The following is a 27,694-nucleotide window of genomic DNA, read 5'->3' on the forward strand; positions in this document are numbered from 1 at the left end:
CAGCTCTATATATAGAGGGGAGGTGTAGGTAGGCTCCATCCATCCCGCTCTTGAGAGACAGGCTCTTGGCTGGGCTTCCTCCCGTGGCAGGGCCAAGGCTGAGCACACACCAGCTCGGTGCAGCTGTGGGGCTGCTGCCCCAAAGCGCCCTGACCCCTTCGTGCCTTCCCTGGGCTCGGGGACGTTAGGGCAGGGGGTCCCCAGCATCCCTGCTGCATCCCAGCGGCTCCTGCCTGCTCCCCTCGGGTGGTCCATCAGGAGCTCCCTGCCCATTCTTTCCCCAAGGATGGAGATGAAGCGAACCCCAAATCTCATGCTCGTGGGATCCAGGACGCTATAGAAACCATAGGTATCGATGTTGGGGCATCAGCCCCAGGCCAAGACATGGCTGTGGCTTGGAGCATCTTCTCCGTGCAACATGAGCCAGGCTGCAGCGCAGCCCCAGAGCATGAGCTGCCCTCGGGGGGACAAGGCCAGCCCCGAGGAGCTACGCTGGGGTCCGCTCCCCTTTCTGGGGGCTGCACCGCTGCCTCTCCCACCGTGTGCAGCCCTCGAGGGCAGCGCCGACACCGAGGGCACGCCGCAGGAACCCGGCGTACGTGCGGACACCGAGCGCGCGAGCGAGCGCCTGGTCAGACGCTAAATGCACGCGCAAAAGCCCCACGCGTGCGCAGATGACAAGTGTGTGTGTGTGTGTGTGTGCAAACTGGGGGTGCACAAGCACGCGCAGACACCGAGCACGTTGCTGACGAGCACGTGTGCAGGCTGAGCGCACGTGCAACGCTGAGCGCCCGCTGCAGACATCGAGGGCATGTGCAAAAACGCAGACACTGAGCACATGTTACAGACAGTGGGCACGTCGCAGACACTGAGCACATGTTGCATGCGCTGAGCACGTGTTGCATGCACCGAGCACACATTGCATACACTGAGCACACATTGCGTACACTGAGCACACGCTGCAGACACTGAGCACGTTGCAGACACCGAGCACGTGTTGCATGCACTGAGCACACATTGCATGCACTGAGCACACATTCTGGACCTCAAGCCCACACGCAGACACCAAACACATGTGCAAGCACCATGTGATGTTCACCAACAGGCACTGCAGTCGCCAAGCGTGCATGCAGGCTCCAAGCGCCCGTGCCGTGCCTGTGCTCAGCAGCATGCGTCCATCAGGGCTCGGCCCTGCCATCGTCGGCACCCCCGGCACGCTGCGGCTGGGCTTTCTGCAAGGAACCCCCAGCTCTGGGACGGGATTTACACTCTCCGTTGCGTACAGCAGAAGCTCTGGGCTGGTGTGCTGCCATCATCTCACCTGCTTGCACCTCCACCCAAGGTGCCGCAGCAGAAACCTGCGGGCTCTGATCACCCAAAGGGCTTTGGGTGTCCAGCAAGAGGAGAGACCCAAGTCTGGCTGATGAGTTCAGCTGTGGATGGCCAGACAGAGGGTTGGTGCAGAGAAATCCAGGCACGGTGAAAACAGCCATTAATGGGAGCTCAGCTGGTTTGAGGGCCAAGAAGAGCTTTCTTGGCTCCTGGAACAGGGCAGGGCGAGAATGGCTGGCTGTCCTGGTGATGAAAGGATGAGAAGAAGGAGGACAGATGGACAAGGGCATGACTGGAGGGACAGGTAGGCTGCTGACGGGTGGGTGGAGGGAGGGATGGGTGAAGGGAGGGATGGGTGGAGGGGTAGAGGGGTGGTGAGATGGATAGATGGATGGATGGGGGAATGGATGGATGGGTGGATGGATGATGGGGAATGGGGTGGATGGGTGGATGGATGAGTGTCTGGACAAAGCTGAGCACTAATGGCATTTCATGGCGCATCACTGCGCTTCGGTGTCAGGCACCCGCTCCCCTGCCTGCAGGGCGCTCTGCCTGCAGAGCCCGGCGCACCAGCAGCTCCACGGGACCACCTGGCACAGCAGAAAGGGAGAGGGGTCACGGAGCCGGGGGTGGCAGAGGTTCTTCCCCCCTCCCCAACACCCGGGTCCTCACCCAGGCACGGCGACGAGGGGCCCGAGCCACACGCAGGCGAAGCCGAGGCGTGCGGGGGGCTGGTGTCGGGGGGCGGTGGGGATGCGGGTGCCTCCCCTCCATCTCCCATCTCGGCGGCTCCACCACCCCTTGCAGCACCGCCGCCGCAAACCCGCCAGCGCCTGCCGGTGATTGACAGCCTTCTCCCACGCATGACTCACCGCCCGGCCCCCCCGGGGGGGGCTCATCGCGCGGAGGGGACCGTGGGACACCCCCACCCAGGGACACCGCAGGCAGCTCAGTGGGCGAGCGATGGTCCCAGCCCCCTGAATCCCTGCATCCCTGGGGATGTGGACCAGGCAGAGGGACAGCCACCTCCTGCCACCCAGGCTGAGCTCCAAGGATGCTCACAGCAAGGACAGCTGCGAGGTGGAGCTCCAAAGGTTTTCACGGCAAGGACCGAGGTCGTGGACAGCAGCAGGCAGCGGTCATGCGTGGCATCAGCCACGTGCTGTGGGGCTGACACGGGTGTCGGGGAGGAATTCCTGGGGGTGCCGTGCTCCGAGGAGGAGCCTGCTCTGCCTGCGCAGAGCGTAAATAGGCAGCTCCTTACCTCCGGCATTCAAATGCCCATCGTGCCTCGCGCTGCAGGGCACCGCTCCCAGAAACACACCTGCAGACGTGTCCTTGTGCATGCACACACATGCTTGCACACGCACCTTCCTGCATGCACGTTCATCCTCCCCGTGACAGCAGCTGTTATGGAGCAGCACCGAGTGGCCGTGGGTTTAACATGGGTTTGGCTGTGTGTTTAGGCTGGGCTTGGCCATGGGTTTAGGGTGGATTTGGCCCTGGGTGTAGCATGGGGTGGCCATGGCCACAGCAAGCACAGGGCTGTGGGATGCATCGCTGAGCAGGACCTGGCACACAGGCTGCACCCTGGGCTGTACCCAGCACCCTGCGCCAGCCCCGCGCAGCCCCCGGCGGGTGCCCCCAGCAGTCCCCAGGGCAGTGCCCATCTCACTGACCCCCCCCACCCAGCCCCAGTGACCCACAGTGGCAGTCCAGCCGGGCCCTCCTGCCCCCAACCACCCCCTCCGCTGCTCCCCATCTCCCTGTGAAGGAACATGCCACCACTCCTGGGCATGTCCCCAGGGATGCTCCGGTCCTTGCTGGCACCCAGGGAGGCAGAGCCGTCCTGCGAGCGGCAGATGCGATGCCACGGGAAGGTGGGTGCAGGCAGGGGAACTCCAAACGCTCACCCACCCCAGCAGCCACCTTCCATCCCAGTGTGCCAACACCCCAGCACTGGCACAGCATCCCAGCGGCACGGGCAGGGCTCGGTGATCCCAGGGCTGGGCACGGCAGAGGACCGTCGAGACTGGGGTGCCACCACGCTGTCCCAAAAAGCGGCTTGGCAGCTCGCTGCCTGCTCCGTGGCATCACCCATGGGCTCACCAGCTCCCGCTGTCCCCTGCCCCAGCCACCCACCCCGTGTGGCCGGCAGAGACACGGACACCTCCACACCCTTTCCCCAAGACCTTTAATATCATTGAGAGGTGGTGGCGGGAAGCGGGGGGCAGCTCCTGCTGCCCCCCATCCTGTCCCCCCCCCTCCAGTAGAGGCTGGAGCTGGGGGGCGGGGACAGAGGCCAGATACACCCCCTCCCCAATTTGGGGGGATGCAGAGGCTCTTGACGCCCTGCCCGGCATGGAGGGGACCCCGGGGATGGGGCACCCCCCCCCAGGAGTGATGGGAGCACCATGATGCTGGTACCCGGAGCCAGGCGTGCATCCCACGGGAAGGGCTGCTCCCGCCTGCCTTGTCATTTTAAAGGTGAGAGACTTAAAAAATAGAGGGAGGAGGAGGAAAAGCAAGAGCCTCCGGCCGCAGCCCTCATCCCGTGGCTGTGCCGGGGTGCCTGGCCGGGCTCTGCCTCTCCACCTGGAGCTCGGAGCAGAAGCGGCAGCCGAAAGCAGCCGGGGCGTGGGGTGCGGGATGCGGGGTCGGATGGGCTGGCACTGCCCGGTCCCCGTGGGCTGCCTGGCCGTGGCTCCCGAGACCCGTTCCGCCGGCGGGTGGGTGGCCTCGCTGCCGTTTCCCCTCCTGGCTGCCCGTGGGTCACCGCGGGGGGAGGCGAGAGGGCCTGGCGGAGGCTCCGGAGCCGGCGGGACCCCCGGCAGGTGCCGGGGTGCAGGGCTGGCACGGCTCCCCCAGGGCTGCCCCGCTTGCGGACGAACCTGCGGCACAAGCGGAGAGCAAAGGGTCGGTGAAGGGGAGGGGGCTGCCACGTCTGTCCCCCTCCCACCTTGCGGGGGGATATGCGTGGGGGTCGGGGCACAACCGTGCGCGCACGCGTGTGCCCGGGTCCCCAAGCCGGGGTGGCAATGGGACAGCCAGAGCCATCGGCTCCCACCTCCCGCTGCCTCCCCTGCCTGCGCGCCGGGGCTGGGGCAGGGGCTGCGGGCAGGGAGGGACACTCACCCAGCGCGTCAGGCCTCCAGCTCAGACGTTTCGCAGGAGCTGGGGACAGAGAGCAGACAGGTCCTCGTTAGTCCTCAGCCTCCTCCGTGTCTGGGCATCACCGGCAGCGCCGTGCCCCGGCGGGGGGAGGCACCAGGGGACGGGGGAGAAAACCCAGAGGAAGGGGAACCGCGACCCCCAGCACGTCCTCCCAGCTGCGGCGCCAGCCACCCCATCCCACGCTGGGACCGCGGTGGGGGGACGCCCACGTCACCGTCCCCTGGGAGCCCCGGGGTGCTGGTCCCTTGCCCTGGACCACGCCAGCCGCTGCTCCATGGCCCTTGGGGTGCAGAGACCCCCCCTGCCAGGGGTGGGGGTCTGAGCTCGGACCGGAGGAGCGGGCAGGGACGTCCGTGCCTCGCACGCTGGCACACGCACACCACGAAGCACAGCCCACCGCAAAGCCCCGGAGGAGCTTCCCCACTGCTGACCCCCCCACCTCGTTATAAACCTGAGCCTGGGTGGGGGTCCTGGGGCAGGGCTCCCCGGCAGACCTGACCCCAGGGGACAGGCACAAGGCAGGGGCCACCGGAGCAGTGACGGTGCTGCTCCCGGCCCTTGGGGCACCCTTGGACACCCGTTGGGCAACGCACAACCGATGCCGGCGGTGGGATCTTCCCCCCCCCGCCCCGGCACAGCAGCATCCTCAGGTTTATAACAGCAACGAGGGCCCGAGGGATCGGCTCGGGCACGGTGGGACCGGAGCAGCTCTGTCCCACCGCCGGCCGGCCGCACCGGCGGGCCCTGTGGCTGAGCAAGGCTCCGACACCCGCGGCCAGCACCGGGGTGGCGGGGGGATGCCCGGTGTGCGACAGCCCCCAGGGAGGACGGCTGTTGCAGAGACAGACAGAAGGACAACAGGAGGGGGGGAATTGATTTGTGACCGGGGTGGCATTTCAGAGAAACCCACCCCTGTTATAGGAAAAATCAGAAGCCTGGCAGCATCCCCTCTTCTTGCATCACACGGTTTGGGACACCCCTGCACCCAGGAGACCACCCACGGGCCCCGATGCTGGACAGAGCACCCCAAGGATCAGTCTCCCCCCCAAACTCTCTCTGGGGTGACCAGAGGCTGATGCTGGTACATAAGGAATGGGAGCAGGGACACCACTCTCCCCCCCCCCAAGTTTGGGGACCAGGACCCCCCCCGGCGTGTGATGCAGGGGAGATGCAGCCCCCACGCAGAGGGACCCCCCCCCCGGCACCCCCGTCTCACTCACGGTTAGCGGGTCAGTAGCAAAAGCAGCCACACTGTTCCTCATCTCACTCTCATTGCCCCGCAGCGGGATGAGGGAGATGTTACCCAACCTGGAGTCCTGCTGCGACCGCGACGCCCGCACCTTGGAGGTCTCCGAGGGCCACAGGGCCCCGCCGTTCTGGGGACAGAGGGGACAGGGGGTGAAGGAGGGCTGGAGACCGGCTTTTTGGTCCTCAGCCAGCCAGGGATCTCTCCTCCGCCCTGGGATGCTGATATTTAGGGATGCTTGGATACCCCGAAGGGTTTCTGCTAGCCAAGCATCCCTCTGCAGCCCAGCTCTTGGAGGACGGCGTGCACTGCCCCGTGCCCGCTGCCTGCCTGCGGGCAGCCTGCCCGCTCCCTACCTGCACGTGGAGGAAGGTGGCAAACCACTCCCGCAGATCGGCCTGGGTGTCACAGCACAGGTACCTGCGGGGACACAGCGTCAGCGAGGGGACGGCGGGGAGGGACACCCGGCTGCTCCAGGTTCTGTTGGGGATGGAGCTGGGACCCCAGCCGCTGCTTTGCATGAGGTCTTGCAGACCCCAGGGGACCAAAGGGGACAAGGGTGACAGCCACAGACACCAGTGCTACCCTGAGCAGGTCCACGGGCGCCCAGACAGGCTCTGCCCACAGAAATCCCCATCTACACCCTCCGCAGCGAAGGCACGCCGGCTCCGGAGAGCAGCTGCCCCGGCAGCGTGTCCGTCAGTCCTGGGGGATGAGTTTAGTGTCCCTGTGTCCACCCCTTCCCTTACCATTGCTGCTTCTCATGCTTCTCGTTCTCGTAGAAGACCGTAAAGCCCCAGCTGGAAGGGGAGAAGTGAAACCATGAAGGCGAACGTCACCCTCGGCTCCAGCACTCCAGTTGCCAAAGTACCCCAGCAAACCCCCCGTCCCTGCAAACAACCCCCAATCCTACGACCACCTGCATCCCTACAGCCACCCACGTCCCTGCATGCCACCCTCCTCCTTGCAAGCCACCTGCACCTCTGCGAGCCACCTGCATCCTCGCAAGCTGCCTCCAGCCCTGCAAGCCCCCGCAGCCCTGCACTGCTGGGCGCGCAGGACAGGTTCCCATCGGATTTATCAGCTCGACGCAATGCTGCACAGCGATTCAGGGCCAGTAAAGCAGCGGGCAATGGCCCTGAGTCCTTCCCAGTTTGCACCAGTTTGCAGTCCAGCAGGCCAGGCGCAGGTGCAGCTATCTGAGCCGGTCCTTTTGCTGGTGGTATTTCTTTCGTGGTCATGCTCTGCCACCTTTCAGCTCCCACCTGGCCTCAGCTATGCCCAAACGCCCCTGCAATGCCTGGCCAGGGCACCAGCCTCCCCGCAGTGCCGGGGGGAGCCCCCCCTGGCCCCAGCCCTGACCCAGAGCCCCAGCCACTGCTAGCCCACCCCAAGACCTGCAGCAATGCTGCCTGACACCGTGGCACACACCCAAACCCCTGGGGGGGGGGTCAGGGTCACGGCCTTGCACGCTCACATGCATACACACATGTACACGTGCGAGTACACACAGGTTTCCTGCCCCCACAGTGCAGAGTGCCCCTGGAGCATGGGGACTGGAAGCCTCCCAGCAAGCCTGCGTGGCTTGTCACATGTGCTCACATGCACACACAGACATGCGCTCGCACTCATGTGCACACATATGCACACGCTCACATGTATGCATGTGCATGCATTGCATGCACACACTCACATGCACACACCCACACACACACACATGCATGTGTGTGCACTCAGATGCACACAGATGCCACCATGCATGCACGCACTTGCACACACACAACTTGCTGACATGCATACACACACATACATGCACACACACATATGCCCATGCACTCATATGCACACACATGCACACTGATATGCATGCACACACACATGTACACAGCTCGCTGACATGCACGCACCCATATGCACACACGCAGGCTGCAGAAGCGTCCTCCGAGGCTGCTCTGACATCTGGTGGCAAAAGGCACGGCCAGCAGGAGATGTGTCCCAGCAGCCAAAACTGTCCCTGTCCCCATCCCTGTCCCTATCCTGATCCCCATCCCCACGTCCATCCCCATCCCTGTCCCCATCCTCATCCCTGTCCCCAGCCCAGCAGGGCACCGCGTTGCTGCTCACCATGTCGGGGGCCGAAGTTTTTTCTTCATGCCCAGGTAGACCTTCAGGTTCCTGACGGGCCACTCCTTCTCCGGCTTGTGGCTCTGGGGGAGAAGGGCGACCCAGCACCGGGTTGGGGGCTGCCGGACCCTTCGCCACCCATTACCCCCCACTCTAGCCCACACCGATGCCGGGATGGGGTTTGTCCCCCCAGCAGGCAGGGAGGAGAAGCCATAGGGATGCGGTGACGGGGAAGGGGAAGGGGCTCAACCCAGGTCTGGGCTTGCCAAGGATGAGGGCAGAGTGGGTGCCCATCGCCCACGGCAGAGGCCACGGGTAGAAGGGAGGGGACACAGGAGGCCTGTCCCTGCGGCGGGGTCCCTCAGAGATGGTGCCGGTTGCCTTCGGAGCGGGGACCAGCACTGGCACATTGTGATGGGGTCTCGAGAGCCTGGCACTAGATGTCCCCCGTGGGGACGCCCACATCACGTCCCTCCTCAGCATCACGGCCACGGCAGCAGTAGCCGCAGCCCCGCTCTGCCGGCGGCTCTCTGCCCCGACCACATCCCCAAATGTCCCACGACCGGCACGGCACAGCACGGCAGGTGGGCACCTCTCTGCAGTGGATGAAGATGGGTGCCCTGACTCCCTGGTCCCACTTAGGCTGTGCTGGGCTCCCCCCTGCATCGGAGCATCCCTTTGGGGTGCTGGCTGCGAGCCGCACCCTGCCTCACCAAACAGCCTCCCAAGGGGAGGGATGGGGGGAAAACGGGATGTCCCGGCAAAGCCAGGGCACCACCGGTGCCAGCAAGCTCCTTCCCCGTGGTCTGTGCCACGGCAGCCAGCCGGCGCAGACATCACCCTTTGCTGGCAGACGTTTTGAAGGGCCAAAGCCCCGCAGCTCCCTCCCCTCTCACCCGGGACCTCCCTGATGCCGGCTGCGCCTCGCCATGCCACGCAAGCCATGCCCTGGCAGCGGGTGACATGATGGGGACCCCCCCACCCCGTACAGCTGCCCACCTGCATTCGCGTGCAAGCAGCATGACTTACAAGAGCCCAATCCAATGCCCGCGGGACGGGGGAGCCAGCTCAGCCCGTCCCCTCCGTACAGCATCAGCCCCGTCCCCATCCCCATCTCCAGCTGCCTGGAGCAAAGGGCAGCGGTACCCCCAAACCGGAGGAGCCCGGATTACAGGGGTGCAAGCTGATGCACCCCCAATGCCGGGGGCTAACGGGGAGGGATGGCAGCACCGGGGGCAGCTCCGGCACAGGCAGCACCCCATCACTTGGGGCTGCCGCATCCACGAGCACGCGGTGATCGGCACACGCGTGCTGCGGGATTGGATTTGGGATTGACCCCGGGCAGCCTTGTAAGGGCAGAGGGCGCGGGACCCCCTGCGCGCCCCGGCTGAGCCCCCCGGGCTCCTCTACTCACGTTCTCCAAGGGGGGGGGTCCGCTGCTTCAGGCTCTGTTCAACAGAGGACGGGGGTTAAAGCAGACGCGGAGGACGAGCCGCAGTGGGAGGAGAGGGGACGACCTCCCTGCAGACCCTACACTGCCTACGGGCAGGGGACGGGGGACGGAGGCAACGATGTGCCAGGGTGCAGTGGATGTCTCACCAGGGAGCCAGGGCAGGGGGACCAGGGACAGAAGAGTGGGGAGCAGATGTGCCAGCACAGCTGGGATGCCAGCATCCCCCTCCTGAGCCCTTGCATTGACTCAGAGCCAGCTCCAGACCTGCTCCGGGAAAGCTCCGGGTCTGGGAGAGCAACAGCACTTCTGGGATCAGCCCCATCGCTGCTTGCCATGCCTGTGGGATTCCAGCCCCATTGCTGCCTGCAACACCCGTGCGATGCCAGCCCCATCGCTGCCTGCAATGCCCGTGGGATTCCAGCCCCATCGCTGCCTGCAACGCCCGTGGGATTCCAGCCCCATCGCTGCCTGCAATGCCTATGCGATGCCAGCCCCATCGCTGCCTGCAATGCCCATGGGATTCCAGCCCACATGGGTCCCACCTCCTCAGGGACTCCCGGCACTGGGTCACAAGACGGCACAGCTGGGAAGGAAAGTGAAGGCAGGGGAAGGGAAGGGCAGGCAGGGGAAGGGAGCGTCGCCTCGCAGGCAGGCAGCAGGCAGGGCTCACCCGCACTTCCTTGTAGAGGCGCAGGCAGCTGTGGTTGAGGATGAAGTAGCGGTCGTGGAAGCCGGTGCTCAGGCCGAGCCCCAGCAGGTTCCTCTCCTCCCGAAACTTCATCATGCCGTGCTTGCAGTCGCCCACTCTGCTGGCTGGGGGCACATGCCTGAGCGGCTCCGGCCCCCCAGGGGGGGTCAGGCCCCCCCAGGAAGGGCGCGGGGTGCAGCTAGACCCGGTCCCGCAGGGCAATAGCAAGGGAAACCCCCCCTTTGCCCCCAGCAGCGCAGCCCACCGGCTGCTGCCTGCTCCCAGCCCAGGCAGGGCAGGCAGGACCATCTCCTCCGGTGCACTGTGCATGGCATCCAGCCCTGACCCCATACTGGGGGGCTCCCAGCCACGTGCTAACTGGGCTGGTGCCCGCTCCGCTTGCGCGGCCAGGCAGGATGCGGCCTTGGGATGGTTGATCCCATGGAGATTCTCCGCAGGGTTGCAGCCGGCAGGACAGGGAGCTGTCCCCATCCCCGTCCCCGTCCTCATCCCCATCCCCATTCCCATTCCAATTCCCATCCCTGTCCCCATCCTTATCCTCATCCCCATCCCCATCCCATCCCCATCCCCATCCCCTTCCCCATTCCCATCCCTATCCCCGTCCCCTCCCTGCTCTCCCTGCCCGGGCCCTGGCCCCCCCGGCTCCTCACCGAGGTAGATGAGCATGTTCTCCATAGACATCTGCTTCTTCACCACCAGGTAGCTCTCCATTCCCAGGCAGTGCAAAATGGGCAGGACTTTTTCCGAGTAGTGCAAGGGCCGTTCTGTCGGGCAGGGAGACAGGCAGGGGTCAGGCAGCATCCCCGGGGGCTGGCACCCACCAAGGCGGGGGGGTCACACATGTGTCCCGAGGGTCTGCCAAGGTCCTGCCTGTCTCTGGGCAGACCTCCCTCGCAGCACTATCGCCTTTTAATTGGATTCATTTCATGGTGCTGCTGCTTACTAATTGTCCCCTGGGGAGGTGACTTTTGGCCCTGGTACGTGAGCAGCGGGGACTGGAAGGTGGCTAAGGAGCAATTGCCAACAGATACTGCAATTGCAACACATGTATGTTTTGAAAACATAGGCTGCTGTAGGCAGTATGTAATCTACACACGTGCTTGCAAAAATATGCACAGAGGTATTTCAAACATGCACATTTCCACGCAAGCAAAGGGCGAGTCAAGGATTTCATAGAAGTTCATAGATGAATATTCAATTTAAGGCTAATCGGCTAATCATTGCCCCTGCACAGCCTGAGGATCCTTTTTATTTTTAAGGGCTGGATGGTGCTCGGCTGAGCACGGTGCTTCCCCGAGCAGAGGGGGGGGGAGCAGCACCCACCCTTTGCAGAGAGGAGCCTGAGCTTGATGGTTTGGGGTTGGCAAGGACCAAAACATCTCAGCAGAGGCTTTCAGTGCTGCTGGGCTCAGCACCCTGCCTGTCTCCCTGACAGGCACAGTCCCTGGGCACGCTCAGCCCATGAGAGTTGGTGGCAGGAGCTCGAAGCACCAGCTGGCAGGACCAGGGGCTCATCCTGCTCACACCAAGCTCTCACTTGCTGCTGCCTACGGGCACCCCAGGCCTGCTCCCTTGGGTGGCCAGAGAGCCCAGACACCCCCATCAAACTTCTAAGGCATTTGAACCCCTAAGGATGCAGACAGATGCTCTGTGGGTCCTGGCCCAAACCACACGCTCATCTGCAGCGCTCGGCCACCTGCAACCTGGATGTGGCGAGCAAAGCTGCGGCACTGCAGCCGTCCTCTCCTGAGCGCCTGGAGCCCGTCCCGGCATTGCTGCATGGTGCAGTCCCCATGGGAGCCTTCTCGTCCCCAACCCCATCCCTACCTGCATCCCCATCCCTATCTCCATCTCCGTCACCATTCCCATCCCCATCACCATCTCCATCCTCATCCCCATTCCCATTCCAATCTCCATCCCCATCCCTGTCCTCATCCCCATCCCCACCACCCTCATGCCCCTGCACCAACCTGCCTCCTCCCTCTCGTTCACTTCGAAGCAGCTCCAATAGTCCTTCTCCTTCATGACGATTTTCCTCCGGTCTAGGATCTCAAAGGTGAGCTCCTCAGCTGTCATTGTGGCCGGGATCTGGGAGGGAGGGAAGGGACAGGTCTCCATCACCCAGTGCCCAGGGCTGTGCCACCCTCGTGCTAGCTCAAAGCATCTCCCCATGCCACCACAGACATTTGGGCACCCAACAGGGGGTCCCTGTCCCCTCTGTGAGCTCCCCAGGGCTCACCTTGACGTGCTGCTCTGCCTCCGTCTTCTTCTCCTCCAGGTAGACAGTGCAGATGAAGTCCCCGGCTTGCTGGAGGGCAATGGCAAAGCACTTCAACCTGCAGCTTCCCACACGTGGGCTAGATCCCCCCCACCCAGCACAGACACTCCCTGCCTAGGGCATCTCCAGGAGATGCTGGAGCAGGCGCTGAGGTCTCCATGCAAAGAAGGTGCCCCAGGAAGGTCCCCATGTCCAGGACCCACCTGCGTCCCACTGGATGCTGCCTCCCGCATCTTCATGATGGCCATGATCTCGTCCTGCTGCTTCTTCATCTCTTGGTCGTTGACCTGCCAAGGACGAGGAGCCCAGGGAGCCATCAGGGCTGACCAGACCACCCTTAAGTTCCACTGCAGAAGCAGATGCAGATCCTCAGGGGAATCTGCTACCCTGCCCAGCGGTGCTGGCACCTCCAGGCTCAGGTGTCTCCAGGGTTTGCAGGGACATGGGCCCCCCTCCCCTTGTCTCCGAAGCAAGATGTCTGCAGACAGCTTCCTCCTCCTTCCACCTCCCCATCCCCTGGGAATGTCCACACGTCAGCCTGATCCAGAGCAGTGCCAGAGGTGGGGTGAACCTACATTAAAGATCTTCACATAATGGCTGATGAGGTCTTCCACCACGCGTCCTGCCTTGTAGTCCTTCCCGTCTGTCTGGAAGAGCGTGGGCCCAAAAACGATGGCCAGGTTGTGCGTGTTCATCTGGTTCTCCCCAGAGAAGCGCTGAACCCTACAGGGAACTCCATTAAGATTCCTCTCCTGGGACCCCCCCTTCAGCCTTGCCAAGGGGAATGCCCCCCACGCCGGGACGTGATGCTCAGCTTTGGGCACAGCTTGACCCCAAATCCCCCTCCCTTCCTTGCTTGGGATGTGAGCCAAGGGATGAGGGCTCTCCTCCGCCCCACATCCTCTCCAGGACCCCGCAGCGGACGAGGTGATGCCCCACAGGGGCTCGGGGAGCTCGGGCTCCACCGTCCCGCGGACCTGCCGCCCATGCCGTACCGAAAGAGGTGGTTGATGAGCGCCTTCAACGTGGCCCGGTTCACCGTGGGGAGGGTGCCCAGGAGCCTCCGGTACTCGCTGATCTTTGCCTCCTCGTCCTCCAGCGCTGCGAGAGGAGCACGAGGGAGGAGATGAGCACGGAGGGGCATGAAGGTGAGATTAAGACCCACAGCCCCACCATCCCCTCTCTAGACCCCACCTGGGACCCTCCTGCCCCACTCTGGGGATAGAGCATCCCAGCTCCACAGGAGTGGAGCACCCCAGCTCCATGGGGCCAGAGCACCCCAGCTCCATGGGAACGGAGCATCCCAGCTCTGTGGGGCCCAGAGCATCCCAGCTCTGTGAGGCTGGATCGTCCCAGCTCCATGGGAACGGAGCATCCCAGCTCCATGGGAACGGAGCATCCCAGCTCTGCGAGGCTGGAACATCCCAGCTCCATGGAGCTGGAACATCCCAGCTGCACAGCAGCGTGGCTCATGGCTGTTTAGCTGCTGGGTGCAGCCGACCCTGGTATTTAGGGGCCGGATCCAGAAGCGAAGGGTGGGGGGGTCTGGCTCTCTGCCCTGTCTCAGCCCCAGCCGTGCCGGAGCACGGGGCTGCACGGGGTCAGCGAGGATGCACTCCGCTCCCCACCCACCGCTCAAGCCCCCAGAACATGTGGGGCCCAGATGTGTTCCCCCCACCGCATAGCCCAGAGGAGAGGACAAAGGGGGCTGCAAGCAGATCCGGGGAGCCCAACCCCCCTCCTCCCACCATCTCCCAGCAGCCCCCCCAGGGCTCACCCGTTGCCCGCAGCCAGTCCTGGCCCCATCGCCCGGTGAAGAGCCCGTCCCCGAGGTCGCGGAAAAAGCGTTTGAGGGTGTTGGCGACGTCGTCCACCTGGTGCTCGCCCTCCTTCAGGCGGACGCTGCGGGCGTCCCGGCGCAGCATCTCCAGCAGGCTGGTGGTCTTCGAGTTCTGCCCACTCTTGCGGTAGATGCCCTCGGACGTCAGCCCTGCGGCAGAGCCGGTGGGGATGAGCCGGTACCGCGGCACTTCCCACCCCGCAGGTGCTGCCACGACCGCCGAGGAGCTGCGGGCTGGAGCCAAATTCCTGCTCCAGCCGGAGCCCTCCCACGGAGCTGGAGCGGATGCTCAGGGAGGGAAACACGTGTCGCCAGCGTGTCGGGTCTCAGCCTGCCGCGCCACACCGATGGGGTGACCCAAACGATGCGCTCTGGTCCCCGCCCGCATCCGGCGATAAGCGGTGGCACGTACCGCACTGGGTGATGTAGTCGATGCAGCGGTCCACCAGCAGCGGGACGTCCGACTCCGTCAGCTGCTGCTCCGACAACGTGTCCCCTGCGCTGCCCGCAGCCTTCTGGATGGCGTGGACCCAGCCCAGGAAATCCAGCTTCCTCTCCCCCTGGATGTACAGCGTCCTGCCGGCAAGCCTGGCCTCAGTGGGGGGGGGGGGGGCAGCTGCCCCCCCCCAAACCCACTGCGTGGCCAGGACCCCTGGGAAGGCTGGCCCTGGGGGCCTGGGCATGGTCCCCACTCTCTTTTGGGGGTCCCCAGTCACCGTGGGGAGAGCGAAGGCACCCCAGGATGGGGGGGGGGGTGCTTGGGCAGGGCGTGATAATTTGCTGGAGGGGTCTAACCCCCCCCGCCTCGGTTCTTACCTCCGCCTCTCCACCAGCACCAGCACCTCGCTGTCTCCCTGGATGGCTGGAAGGGAAGGCAGAGAGCCCATCACCTGCGGGAACGTGGGGTCCCCGGCCCCCCCAGCCCCACGCACCATGGGGGGCTGTGCCAACGGGTCCAGCTCCAGCCCAAATGGGACAAGCAGTGACTTTCCAGGGATGAGGAAGAGGATGGAGAGGAGGAAGACAGGCTGCATCCCACCCAGTGAAGGGACCCCACGCTCCATCGGAGCAGCATCCACCGGCCTCCCACCAAAAGCTGGCGTGCAACCCAGCTGCTCGGGGCAGAATTTGGGGGATACCCCCCATCCCCAAGGTCCCTCCCAGCCTGGGGGGGACCCCGCAGCGGGGCAGGGGCACGCACAGAGCTCCTGCAGCTTGCGCAGCTGGAGAGGCTCCTGCCGCTCGCTGTCCTCGAAGCAGACGTGGAGCGTGGAGCCGGCCAGGGCGAACCAGCCCTCCTTGGCTCGCTCCAGGTTGAGGCCACCCTTGTAGTGCAGCCGGCCGATCCGCTCGAAGTCGAGAGCCAGCAGCTCCTCGGCGCGGGGATGGACGAAGGACTGAGCCGGGGGAGAAGAGGGACCCGTCAGCGCCGCGGGACCCGGCTCCCTCCGGCACCCCCGGCCACCCCCAGCCCACCGCATCCTACCTTGGCAATGGACTTGAGCCATTCCCGAGCGGAATCGGGGCTCTCCAGCCCAAAGAGGTAGAGCCTCTCTGACTCGATGTAGACCTCAAACGTGCTCTCGATCCTGCGGGAGGGAGGGAAAGGGGAGCCTGGCCGCCCGCGGGCGGTGGGATGGAGCTGGTTGGGTACCAGGGGCATCCCATCCCGGGGGTGAGAGTATCCTGCGGCATGTCTGCTGCCGGCTCTGCCACCGGCTGATCCGGTTTGGGATCCCCACTCCCACACCCCTGGGTCCTCCACCATCCCCGTGCTGCCGTGCATGCTCCGACGGGGAGCACAGGAGCTGCAAAGGGGCCGCAAAGGGATTGCAAAGGGTCCGCAAAGGGGTTGCAAAGGAGCTGCAAAGGGATCGCAAAGGGGTTGCAAAGTGATGGCTGCAAAGGGGCTGCAAAGCGATTGCAAAGGGGTGCAAAGGGGTTACAAAGTGGTTACAAAGGGGCTTACACAGATTCCTTGCAAAGACAGCTGGGTCAGGCATGCCACAAGTGCTGGAGGGGCCAGCGGTGGGCTTGGGGACAGCAGCCCCCCATGCCACCACCTGTGGCAGCAGCCATGCCCAGCCCTGCAGGAGCAGAGGGGATGTTGGGGTGCTATAGGGCTGCATGTAGGGGTACAGCCTTACCCGTGGGCGTTCGGTGGGTTGTTCACAAGGCACACGATCTCCTCCACCTTGATCTCGCCGTTGGGCATGGCGTTGCGGTCGTTCTCGTAGTAGCTGAGGACGCCGTCCTGCAGCGTGCACCACCGCCGGCTGAACTCTGCGCGGCACAGGATGGTACTGGGCAGCCTCGCATGCTCCGGCCAGCCCAAGATCGCCCACCAGCCCAGCCTGGGTGGCCCTGCAGCACCCACTGGGTGCCCACCCACTGTGACCCCCCCCGCTCCAACCTGGCTGGCCAGGTGATGCTGCACCTCCCTGATGCCTTTGCAGTGCCCTGGGGAGCAGGGGATGGTGCAACCCCCCAGCAGCACCCCTTTTGGGGCTGGCTCTGAGCCCCCCACCCCCCTGCACCCCTATTTCCCTGCCCCATGGGCCCCCACATACCTTCCTGGCCTTTCCGCTCACCGATGGGTTTGGCCATGGAGGGGGTCTTGTAGAGGAAGCCGTTGTGGGTGACAGAGGGCAGGGGCACCGAGTAGGGCTTCTCCTCGCTGCCCCCCACCTCCAGGCGCGGCGTCTCTGCAAACGGGGTGACAGCCTGTCACGGGGGGTGCACCCCCCCCCTTTAGAAGCCCCCCAGACTGCTGCTGGTGGGGACCCAGCAGGATGCGGCAGGACCCCACTGGGTCAGGGATGGGGTGACAGTGGTCCATGTCATTCCCCGGGTGCTTTGCTGATGTGACGTGAAGGAGCCAGCTGGACAGGGTGACAGTGGTGACACCGGCCACATTGCCCCCTGCCAGCCCCCCAAAACAGCTGGGTGTGTCCCCCGCTCAGCACAAGAAGCAGGAGCCCAAAAGCATCCCACAGGGCGCACCGCCAGCCCCCACCACGCCACGGCTGGGGTGCAAGGAGCAGCTCCGGCTCCCAAATCTGGGGCTGCCTGTGGGTCAGCGGGGTCTGGCTTATCCGCCGGGAGGGCATCCTGCATCCCGCATCCTGCATCCCCCATCCCACATCCTGCATCCCCCCCTGCAGACTAGCCCCGAGCACTGAGCTGTGACGGGATGAGGACGTTATGGGAAGGTGGGGACCGGACTCCCCCTCCGCCGAGGTCTCTCCCAGGCTGTCCCAGGTCCCCGCTGCTCTGCGGGAGGAGAAGGGCAGAGCACCGCAGTCCTGTGGCTGAAATAACGGCCCAGGGCTCTGCCACAGCCTCCCCGTGTGACTACGGGCATGTCCCCCCTGCCTCAGTTTCCCCACCTTGCCTGCCAGTGAGAGGCACCCCCCTATTTCCTCCGGGGACCAGGCAGAGATGGGGTGCAGGGACACCCCTAAAGCACCCCCAGGGTGGACCACAGGGCTGCCCAGAGCTCTAGAGACGGGGAAACCCGGGAGGATGCAGAGCCCTGCTCCAGGCACGGCGCTGGGCTCATCGAGCCCAGCAATCCCAGGACTGCGGAGATGGCTGCCAGAGCCGGCCCCGGCAGGATGAGCTCAGGGATTTGGTTTTCTTCGGCTCACCGGGGCAGCCGGGAGGCCTCGCCGCTCTCCCAGACCCCTTTTGTGCTGACATGTCTGGAACAGCAGGGCCAGCCCCAATCCTGGGCAAACTCCAGCTTCCGCGGGACGGACTTGGCCACCGAGGCAGCGAGGGAGGTGACGGCTACGGCAGGCGCTGGCCGGCCCCGGCACACCTCCATTCCAGCTGCCCGAGCTTTCCAGGGCCGGAGGCTCACTCCATGTCAGAGCGTGGATCAGTCCCGTGGGAGCCGTCAGCCCACCCAGAGCAGGGCTCGGTGGCATGGACACATTTAGCGGCACGGGGGCGGAGGGGGGGGTTTAGGGGGATGCTCTGCAAAACGGTCGGACCCCCCTTGGTCCTTTTGGGGATGCTGAAGGTGGGGGCTGCCTGGCTGGTAGGGGCACATCTCCCCGAGGCTGCAGCGTGCCGGGACGGTGCGGCAGAGCTGGCCCAGTCCCTCCCAGTGCCCAGAGCACCAGCCTGCATCCCCACTGGGGCTCTGGACCTGCGTCCCCGGCTGGGATAGAGCCTCCCTCCCTGGCCCCCACCCAGCCCTGACCCAAGGGTGCGGGGTCTTCCCAAAGCCCCTCTCCCGGGGTGCACAGAGCCCAGCAGCGCCAAGCAGCCGGAGAACCCCATGCCGGGAATCTGCCGGGCAGGACACAGAGCCGAGTCCGGCTCAAAACATCCCTGCGTCCCCCGGGACACCCCAGCAGCTCTCTCCCCCGGCTCCGGGAATGCCAGCGGTGGGTTTAAACCCATGGGGGTTTCAAGGGGTCAGCCCTTACCGGAGTTTTTGTTGTGGAGCAGGAACTCCATCTGCAGCCTCTGCCCGCTCTTCTCGGCCAGGGCCAGGGGCGTCGGGCACTGGGGGTCTCCGGTGGCACAGGTCACCGCCGCCCCGCAGAAGAGCAGAGCCTGCGTCTCCGCCAGGTCACTGGTGGTGACGGCCGCGCACAGAGCCTGCGGCAAAGCCGGGAGGGCGGCGGGTGAGGCCGAAGGCTCCCGAGGAGAAGGAGGAGACCCCCGGCGAGGAGCCACGCCGGCGAAAGGAGCCGGGTGGCAGCGCGGCGAGCAACCGGACCCCCGCCGCCTCCCGGCCGCCTCGGCAGGACAAAGGAGGCTGGAACTGGGAGAAAAAGTTTGGAGCGGGCGGCGAATCCCTCCCTTAAGGAGCCGGGGTGAAGTCATAACGGCAACGGGGCGGGACAGGCTAGCCGGAGTAGAAAAACAAACAAGCCCACATGCGAATTCCCGCGGCCACCCGGGCCCCCGGCGCGCCCCCGGCTCTTGTGCAAACACGGCAGCGCCGAAGGCAGCCGGCGCAGCCATGGCGGAGCACGGAGACGAAGGGCCGGCGGCCGGAGCGCCGGGATGGCGTTCCCTGTGCCGGTCGCGCAGAGCGGCATGAAGCCCCAGTCTGGCACTCTGCCCACGGCCGGGACTGGGAATGGGTGCCCTGGCCAGGGTTTTGGGGGGGGTGCTGGCCGGGCACCTCTGCCCCCCACCGCCGTGGGGTGCTCCGGGGAGCAGGAGGGGCTTCGAGCTGCTGCAACCAGGGCATCCCCCCAGCACCAGCCCTCCCCGAACCCCACTCTGGCCCAATGCTGGACCCCAACGCCGTTCCCAAGCCAGGGAGAGATGAACCGCGGGGATGTCTGGCTGCGGAAGGGGGGATCCCACCTCGGACCGGGGTCTCCAGCCTGGAAATGAAGCTGGTTGTGCCCCATCCCAGAGACGTTCACCCTGTCCCCGCAGCCAGCTCGTCCCTCCTGGAGACCCCAGGCTTTGGCTGGGGGTGCACGGTGGGGACATAGGGTGTGCAATGAGGGCTGGGGTGATACAGGCAGGGGTACAGGCAGGGAGGGAGGGTGGGAAACCATCCACCCCATGTACGGGGCCAAGCAGCCTGCTCAGGCAGAGACCTTGCTCCCCAAAACAGCCTCGGGACCCCAGCTCAGCACCACTCAGCACCCAGGTGGGACCCCCGAGACGGTGCCCGGCCCCGGGGGCCACTGACCCTGTCGAGTTCCTCCTGGTTGCCGAAGAGCGGGTGGTAGCGGCGGTACTTGCCCTCCCGGTATTTGGCGATGAGGAAGCGCCTCCTGTCCTGGCTGCCGCTGGCAGGGGTGATGGCCTCGCTGGGGGGCACGTTGGCAGCCCAGAACTGGTTGGCCACGGCATTGCCGATCTGGTGGAAGAGCTGCGGGGACAAGGAGAGGCCGACGGGACGGTGCTGCTGGGGGATGGAGCGTGGCTGGGCATGGGAGGGGGGGCTTTGTGGGGATTCTCCGGGGGTCTTTGCTGGGGCGGCGGGGGGGGGATGAGCACAGCAGTGGACGTTCACAGCCCAAAGTTGCTGCGTTACTGCTGCCCGGGAGAGCAGCGGGGTGCAGGCAGAACGTGGAGGGGATGACGGGTGGTTCGCGGGGACCACGGGTGGGCAGGGTGCAGGAGCACCCACCCACTGCAGGCACGCAGGGCTGCTCCCTGCCCAGCCCCGTGTTCCGGCAACAGCAGCGGCTCAGCCCCGGCGTCTGGCAGCCCCCACAGCCTCCGACCCCCCTTCCTGCCCTGGAAAATCTCATCTGGAAAGCAGCACCCAGCTGTGGGCGAGGAGGGGGGGGAATGCTCAGCATCCATCGGGGTGGATTTAAAGGGCTTTCCGTGGCCCCTCACCATCCTGCTGCCCGGCACCGAGCGATGCTCAGCCCACCATTAAGAGGTTTAGCCCTGTCTCAGGGAGCTCCATGTTGCTCCAGCAAGCCCACGGGGTGCTCTGCCAGCACCCCTGAGCTTTTTGGGGTGGCACGGGTGCAAGCGGGGCCGGGGGTCGGGGAGGGGCTGGAGCAGGCAGGGGGCCAGGGGATGCTGGCAGCAGCTCCCCGCCAGCCCGGCGGGGTTCAGGGCAGCCTTCCCGGAGAGGGGAGGGGAAAGGGAGCAGCCGCAGGCAGCAGCTGGAAGCGTTTGGGGGCTCGGGGAGCAGGCGATGCCGGAGGCGGGGGCTGCGCGGGTGGGACGCCAGGCAGGAATGCAGGATCCAACCGGGACGGCTGGGAAGAACGGGGCCAGCCAAGGTCTGCCGGCTGGAAATGGCGGCCGGGTTGGGTCTGGTAACAAATCCCGGCTCCCCCCCTCCCCAGCCCGCCCCGGCGCTGGCTGTGCCGACGCATTCCTCCGCGCCGGCGGCCGCACCACTTCGGGGGGCTGCTCTGCTGCTTGGCCCCAAACCCTGGCCCCACGGCTCCGCAGCCATCTCCCCACGGATGGACAGACGTCGTCTGTCTGCAGCACGGACACGCAAGAGCCGCTTGTCCTCGCCAGCGTGCCCGGGTGGGTGCCGGCCGGCCGCAGACAGCAGGGATGGGGATGGAGGGCTGCTGGGGGTCCCCTCCCCAACCAAGCCACACCACCGTCTCACCCCCAAGGGGCTTGGATCAGGCTGGAAAAAACCTGCGGTGCTCCTGCAGTCCCTGGCCTGTAACCAGTGGGTCTATTATGGGGTCGGGGATGGGGTGTCTCCCCCCAGGAAGGTCTTTTGGGGTTGGTCTGTACCAATACCTCGATCAGCTCCTCCGTCCACACCTTCCTGTCCATCTTCAGGCTCCGGACTTTGGTGATGCTGGGGCCCAAGCCCCGGTGCTCCCCTGCCAGCGAGACGAGCCATTAGGGACCCGTTTTGGGGTGGGAGAGGCCGAGCCGCCGGGGTCCCCCAAGCCTCGCTGCCCTGCATCCCTACCCAGGGCAGGGGATGCCCGGCCCCTTCTCACCCCCCCCGGGATGCAGGTACCTGCGCATCTCTTGCAGATGACGACGCAGAGGTTGATGGAGGCCCAGTCGGGCTTGGGCGAGCCGCAGTCGGCGCAGAAGCGGTTGGACTCCACCGCCCAGATCCTCTCCGCCACCTCCGAGTTGGAGAGAGCCTCGGCGATGGACTGCTGCATGGCTTCCACCCACTCCTCCTTCTCCTGGTCCGAGTCGGCGGAGAAGCTGCCGGCGGGGACAGGGATGAGGGACGGCATGGCCGCGGGGAGGGGCAGCACCGCCGGCACCCCCTCCCCTCCCTCGTCTCACCTGAAGATCCTGTACGGCGTTGTGAGATCGAAGCCCCGGCGGTCCACCTCCTTGACGTTCCCCACATTCATCTCGATGTAGGTGATGCCGATCCCCAGCCGATAGTCCTGGTGGGGGAGGGCGGGGGGGGGGGGGGAGGGAGGGCAGTGGATGGGGGGTACGGATGATGCACTGCCTGCAGGAGCTGGTGTCGGCGCTGCCGCCCGCACACCACACCGGTGCTGGTGGCTGCAGGTCCCCGTGCCCCTTGCCAGCCCAGCTCCCAGCCCCGGGGGTGCACGGGGAGCCAGGGGCTCTGGGGCAGCTGCAGTCGGTGCGATGCTCGTGGGGGACCCCGAGGCTCGGAGCCAGCGGGGAGGGGGACTGCAGCCTGGGGGTCACCAGACTGCGGGGTCTGAGCCGTCCCCGTTTGGGGGGTGGCAGCTCCGGGGTGTCCCAGCTCACTGCCGCTCTGCTCAGGCTGTGGATGCGAAGGGAAGGGGTCCCCCTCGAAATGGCATCGGGGTCCCCCGTGGTGCCACAGCCCCCCCCCCGCCAGCCACCCACCTCCGCGTTCTTGTAGAGGAAAACTTTGTCCCCGGCCACCGCCACGAACAGCTTGTGCTTAAACCCTCGCAGCTCCAGGAAGCCGCTCTTGTCGGCCGGGTCGGCGGCACCGTTGGTGGTCGGGGACATCAACGTCCTCTCCAGAGCTTTGCTCTTCCGCTCCTCCGCGATCTGCTGCAGGGTCCGTATCCACTCGTTACGGTCCGCTGCGGGGCCGGAGGGGAGACGGGTCAGGATCAGCCCGGGGCCAGGAGCCTCCGGGGCTCTTCCCTTGGGTCAGGGGAGGGGGAGCAGCTGGGGCCACCCAGGAGCAGGGACCCCCCCCCCGGCCCTGTCGCTCACCGTCACTCTCGGCCCGAAACACGAAGTTGCGGTTGTTGGTGATGACCTCGAATTTCTGGTCCCCGACGCTGGTGACGCGGGAGATGGAGGAGACGGGGATGAACCGCTTGGAGTAAGCATCCTGGGGCAGGGCAGGGGAGGGGAGAGACACACTGCTCACCACCGCGGCCTCGGGGAGATGGGATGGGTACCACCCCGGGCTCACGATGCCGACAGCATCCGTGTCCGGGAGGCTCCGAGCATCCCACATCCCACCCCAGTGCCGGCACCCATCATCACCCCAGCACCCATCCGTTGCTGCTCCCCGGAATGCTGCCCTTTGGCACGGCCACGTCTCCCGGCCGGGATGCCCGGAGGGATGTGGTCCCACTGCGGCAGCTCCTCCGCCACCTTCTCGCCGTGAGCCCCCAAATCCTCTCTCCCTACTCGCCTTTTCGCTGTCAAAATAGCGGAGGTAGTCAGCGTCGAGCTTCACCCAGCGCTTCTGGTAGATGTAGGACCTGGGAAGGGACCAGAGGGACCCGTTGGAGGGGATGGGGTGACCCAGCTGCACCCTCCACGTTGGGGCAGGCAGCCGGGAGGCAGCGGGTGCTGCAGCCCACCCGAGCCCAGTGCTGGTCCTGAGGGGACTGGGGTGCAGGAAGGGTGCTGTGAGCCCCCCGGGGCTGGAGCAGCCCCCTCCCCGCTCACCCCTCACCGGCCCCAGCCCCGGCAGCTCCGGGCTGCGCCGTGCGCCCTTGAACTCGGGGCGACTCTGCTTGCGTGTTCACGCCCCAGTTGCCAAAAGCCTGGGGCCACCTCGCCATCGATCCTGCGCCGTGTCCCCAGCCCTGGTGTCACTGATGGGGACAGTGATGGGGACTTCGTGCTTTCCTCCGGGCACCAATTAAAACATGGAGCTGGGAAAGGGGCCTGCCCCTAAAAGCCCCCCCAAATCCCTATTCGCAATTACTGCTCAGGACCTACGAGCTTGGTGAGGGTTCAATCCAGGGGACACGTGCCAGGCAGGGCTGGTGGCACCCCGGCCTCTTGCGTGGCAGAGGGATGGGGACGAATGGGAGAGGGGGGGCCCCAAGGCTGGGGCAGAGCCCACCAGGGACCCCTTCGCCCTCCCCAGCAAGCAGACCGGCCACACAGCACGGGGCAAGGCATTAAACCCTGCGGCCCATCCACCCCGGCGTCAGGGCTGCAGGAAACCCCAAGCCACTTCCCACCGTCAGCCCCCGCTCCGACAAGCCCTGCGATGCAGCCCCCCACCAATGCTGCACCCCCAGGGCCCCCCCGCCGCCGTGCCAGCCCCAGCGGCTGTTGCTTAAGGGTTTGTTTGCTCGGGAAGGATTTCGCCATCGCCGCACGTGACCCCGGCGCTCGGCCTTTACGTAACCAGCAATAGCAACCAGGATTAAAAGCGCTCGGCTCTCCCGCTCCCCGTCAGGAGCTCGTCCCTGTCCCATGGGGTGCAGAGACCCCCAACCCTGCTCTGACCTCCAGCTGCTTTTAGCTTCTGAGGGGTTGGGGTTTCTGGGTTTTCTTCCATTGCCTTCCCCAGGCTTCGGCTCCCCTCCAAGCAGCCGCCGGAGCAGCTTCCCCAGCTTCCCAGGGACCTTCCAGCTGCTCTCACTTCCCCAGCAGCCGGGCTGCTCTGCTGCGAACAGCCGGAGCTTCCTCCTCCTCGGCAGGACTGCAGCCTCGGGGCTTCCTCGTAGCCCAGATTAAGCAGCCCCCAAATATCCCTCATGTCTCCTGCTTGATTTTTGCCCCCCCAGCTGGCACGGTGGCTCGCTGACCTGGTTCTGTGCCGGGATGGGGGCAAGCGTGCTCCCTGCGTGTGCTGGGCTCACTGTGTTCACTGGGCTCGCTGGGCTACTTGTGCTTACTGGGCTCACTACGTTCGCTGTGCTCACTGAGCTCGCTGGGCTTACTGGGCTTACTGGGCTCGCTGGGCTCGCTCGCCCTCGAGCACACGGACACACACCCAACAGCTCCCATAGTTTTATTTCTGCAACCGGGAGCTCTGCAACGCAGCGGTTCTGCATCGTGAGCCGCCGGGGTTGGGGCTGGCATCCCGCAGGCGCTGCCAGCAACGTCTCCTCCCGTGGCAAACACAGCGAACGCCAAACCCGCCGGCCTCCGGCAGAGGAACCGGGGTGGCAGCACCGTCGGTAGGAAACCAGCCCAAAACGCCCCACTTCTCCCCCATCAGCTGCTTTCCTGGGTCGCTGCTATTTCAGGGCTTCCCCAGAGCAAAGGCAGCTCGTTTCCCAGTGAGCCCAGCCCATGGCATGGGGCTGGGGGGAAGTTCGAGCTGCAGCCTTCCCTCCTCCTCCTCCTCAGCCGGCTCAGTGCTACCGCTCTGAGGAAGGCCTTGTCACCAAAAATGAGCGTTTTTAACCTAAATCAGGGGGTAGGAGGGAGCTGAAGGAACCCCTTGGGGTGGCTTCTCACCAAAGCAAAATTACAGCCCCCCCCGTGAGCAGGAATTACAGGTGGAAAAAGCAGGGAGCATCTCCCCTCCGGGGAGGGGCACCGGAGGGGGGGTCCACGGCCCCCCAGCACGTCACTCACCCCTGCGGCGGGTTCTTGTCCAGCCACCCCGCTTTGATGGTGGGCGAGAGCGGGGCGGTGGTGGCGGTGCCTTCCATGCCGTCACCGAGCGTGCCGGGGCTGCTGCCGGAGAAAGCGGGAGCGGGCAGGCGCGGGCTGGGGCCGTTGTCACTCCAGCTGCTGCCACTGCTGGGGACGAGGAGCCGAGGGAGGGGGTTAAGAGCTGGCGGTTCGCCGGGGGTGGGGGGCAGGCACGGCCCCCGCCACACGCTTCGGCCTCCCCTTGCCCTTCCCCGAGGCACGGGCAACGCAAGCTCCGGCTGTTTGCGAGCAAGGACCCTGGTGGCAGTCCCCTTGGTGGGGGTCCCGGCACGTCCCCCAGCTCCTGGGACAGCAGACACCCGGATCCCAGCCCTGGGAAGGGGGACGGGGGCACCCCCAGGGCCACAACCCCAAATTCAGAGATGTGCAGAGTTGCTCTCTGCTCGTGCACGCACACACACGCTACCCCCCCCGCCGCCGAGTACTGACAGTGTGTGCACACGCGCACGCATCCCGGGAAGCCGTGCAGACACGAGAAGTCCTGACCTGTGCACACACACCCCCCACCCCATGCACAAGCGCTCTCTGCCTGTGCTTACATGCACACACACACCCCCCCGCCATGCACAAGCACCCCCTGGCACACGCACACATATCCCTTGCCTATACGTGCACCCACGCACACGCATGCATCACCCGCTGTGCATGCACACACACACACAAGTACCCCCACCCAGGCATTTGCATCCTATCCACGCACGCGTGCACACACCCCCCTGCACAAGCATCCCCAACTGTGCACACACACACACGCACACGGACAACCCCTGCCCACGTGCAGGCGTACAGATTCCCCGCCTGCACGTGCACGCACACAAGCGCTCCTGCCCTCGTGCGCTCACGCGTGTCCCCTGCTTGTGCGCGCACACACATACACACGCGGGGCAGACGAGCTCCTACTTGGCGGGGGGAGCATCGTAGTAATCCTCGACGAGCTCGTCCTCGCTGAAGAGGCTGTTGACGCGCAGGGACCGCGGCCGCCCCGTCACGGGCTCAGCATCCTCCTGCGGGGACAGAGGTGGTTGACGGGGGCAGCCCCCTGCCCTCCCCGCTGCCCAAAGCGGGCAGCTCGTGGCGGGGTCCCCTCGCTGACCCCCTTCCCCACCTGCCTGCACCATGAGGGATGGGCAGGGGACAGGCTGAGAAAGAGGGGACGAGATGCAAAGTCACCATCCACGTTTCCCGGCTCTGCAGATGCCCGCGGTGCCGGGAGGTGCCCGGGCGCTGCCGGCCCCGGGGAAAGGGACACGCTCCTGCCCGCAGCAGGACAGAAGCACGGCTGTAGGGAGGAGCTGAGTGCCAGGCTGGTTATTTATAGCAACCAAAAATGTCCGTGCTTGCTGAGAAACCCGGCATTTCCCCTTCGTTGGCCAAGGGCGGACGTACACACGTGGCTGAGAGCTGTCGGGGGGGTGGCAGGAGCTGCAGGTTTGGGGGTGAAGGCAGGACGGGGCAGAGGGGAGCCTCTGCCAGCAAGCTGCCGCGGGTGTTTATCCCCAAGCCCTTGCCCCACGCTGCAGCCCCCCGGGGCAGGGGGTGGTGGCTGGGCAGGGGTTAGAGGCAGCCAAGGCACATCTCTCCCCATCAGCCTGTTGCCAGGCGAAGGCAGATGGCGGGGGGGGTCCAGGCGCTCAGGGGTCTCTCCGGCTGCTGCAACCCCTCAAATCCATCCAGACCCACCCAAATTCAGCCTCGGGAGCGCAGGGCAGATATAAATCCCAGATCCAGGGATTAAAACCGGGCTGCGATGCTGCAGATGTCCACTAGCACGCACTCTGTGCATGCAAGTTTGCAGAGAGGCTGCCCTGCTCCCCAGGGACCCCGGGGTTGCCCGTGGGCAGGTTCCAGCCCCCGTGGGAGACCCAGCGGGTGCTCCTCCAACCCTAACCGGTATCTCCAAAGCAGCCCAATGCCAGCGCCTCTCCCTCGGGGACGGTGACCCCAAGGGGTCCTGCCCGCTCCTGTCCACTGCCAAGCCCCGTGGTGGGACCAACCTTGTCGACCATCTCCCCCACGGGTCCGGCTAATTCCTCCTCCCAGGTGGAGTCCTCGTAGTCCGAGTCATCTGCAAAAGTGGAGGGAAGATGCTGGGAATCAGCTGGGGTGGAGTTTGAAGGGTCCCATCACCTCCTGCCACCCCCCTGCCTGTCCCCACCAGCACGGGGACGTGTCAGCACTGGAGCCTGGCAGGGAGGACGCCGGCACGGCAGGTTTCCCCCCCTTGCTCTGCCCTTGGCAAACAACCGTTCCTTCGGTGCGACAACAAGGGTTTTATCAAG

At 65.6% G+C, this 27,694-nt stretch overlaps 1 protein-coding gene across 4 annotated transcripts in view; it reads right to left on the minus strand.

The window, feature by feature from the left end:
• Positions 1–3,509: 3,509 nt before the first annotated feature.
• The window catches only part of ARAP1 (ArfGAP with RhoGAP domain, ankyrin repeat and PH domain 1), a 38,463-nt gene continuing 14,278 nt past the window's right edge, over positions 3,510–27,694 (minus strand). Inside the window, exons 4-34 of one of the 4 annotated variants that reach the window (XM_030042531.2) lie at positions 27,410–27,480; positions 26,316–26,419; positions 25,335–25,502; positions 23,200–23,269; positions 22,770–22,890; positions 22,428–22,633; positions 21,882–21,988; positions 21,598–21,797; positions 21,369–21,454; positions 19,828–20,010; positions 18,596–18,770; positions 16,727–16,861; positions 16,304–16,439; positions 15,643–15,745; positions 15,358–15,553; positions 14,973–15,018; positions 14,569–14,732; positions 14,094–14,306; positions 13,312–13,417; positions 12,892–13,039; positions 12,520–12,603; positions 12,278–12,346; positions 12,009–12,126; positions 10,689–10,802; positions 10,000–10,142; positions 7,877–7,959; positions 6,502–6,552; positions 6,109–6,172; positions 5,727–5,882; positions 4,468–4,506; positions 3,510–4,223 (exon numbers count right to left, since the gene is read on the minus strand). In XM_030042531.2, the coding sequence (XP_029898391.1) occupies positions 4,489–4,506; positions 5,727–5,882; positions 6,109–6,172; positions 6,502–6,552; positions 7,877–7,959; positions 10,000–10,142; positions 10,689–10,802; positions 12,009–12,126; positions 12,278–12,346; positions 12,520–12,603; positions 12,892–13,039; positions 13,312–13,417; positions 14,094–14,306; positions 14,569–14,732; positions 14,973–15,018; positions 15,358–15,553; positions 15,643–15,745; positions 16,304–16,439; positions 16,727–16,861; positions 18,596–18,770; positions 19,828–20,010; positions 21,369–21,454; positions 21,598–21,797; positions 21,882–21,988; positions 22,428–22,633; positions 22,770–22,890; positions 23,200–23,269; positions 25,335–25,502; positions 26,316–26,419; positions 27,410–27,480 (3,638 nt within the window). In that variant the 3' untranslated portion in view covers positions 3,510–4,223; positions 4,468–4,488. Of the gene's footprint in view, positions 4,224–4,467; positions 4,507–5,726; positions 5,883–6,108; positions 6,173–6,501; positions 6,553–7,876; positions 7,960–9,290; positions 9,325–9,999; positions 10,167–10,688; positions 10,803–12,008; positions 12,127–12,277; positions 12,347–12,519; positions 12,604–12,891; positions 13,040–13,311; positions 13,418–14,093; positions 14,307–14,568; positions 14,733–14,972; positions 15,019–15,357; positions 15,554–15,642; positions 15,746–16,303; positions 16,440–16,726; positions 16,862–18,595; positions 18,771–19,827; positions 20,011–21,368; positions 21,455–21,597; positions 21,798–21,881; positions 21,989–22,427; positions 22,634–22,769; positions 22,891–23,199; positions 23,270–25,334; positions 25,503–26,315; positions 26,420–27,409; positions 27,481–27,694 lie in introns of those variants that run through there. The other 3 variants (XM_030042533.2, XR_003927539.2, XR_005930865.1) reach the window with 3 other exon arrangements.

Source organism: Aquila chrysaetos, chromosome 19, assembly GCF_900496995.4.
Source record: "Aquila chrysaetos chrysaetos chromosome 19, bAquChr1.4, whole genome shotgun sequence".
Taxonomy (NCBI): domain Eukaryota; kingdom Metazoa; phylum Chordata; class Aves; order Accipitriformes; family Accipitridae; genus Aquila; species Aquila chrysaetos.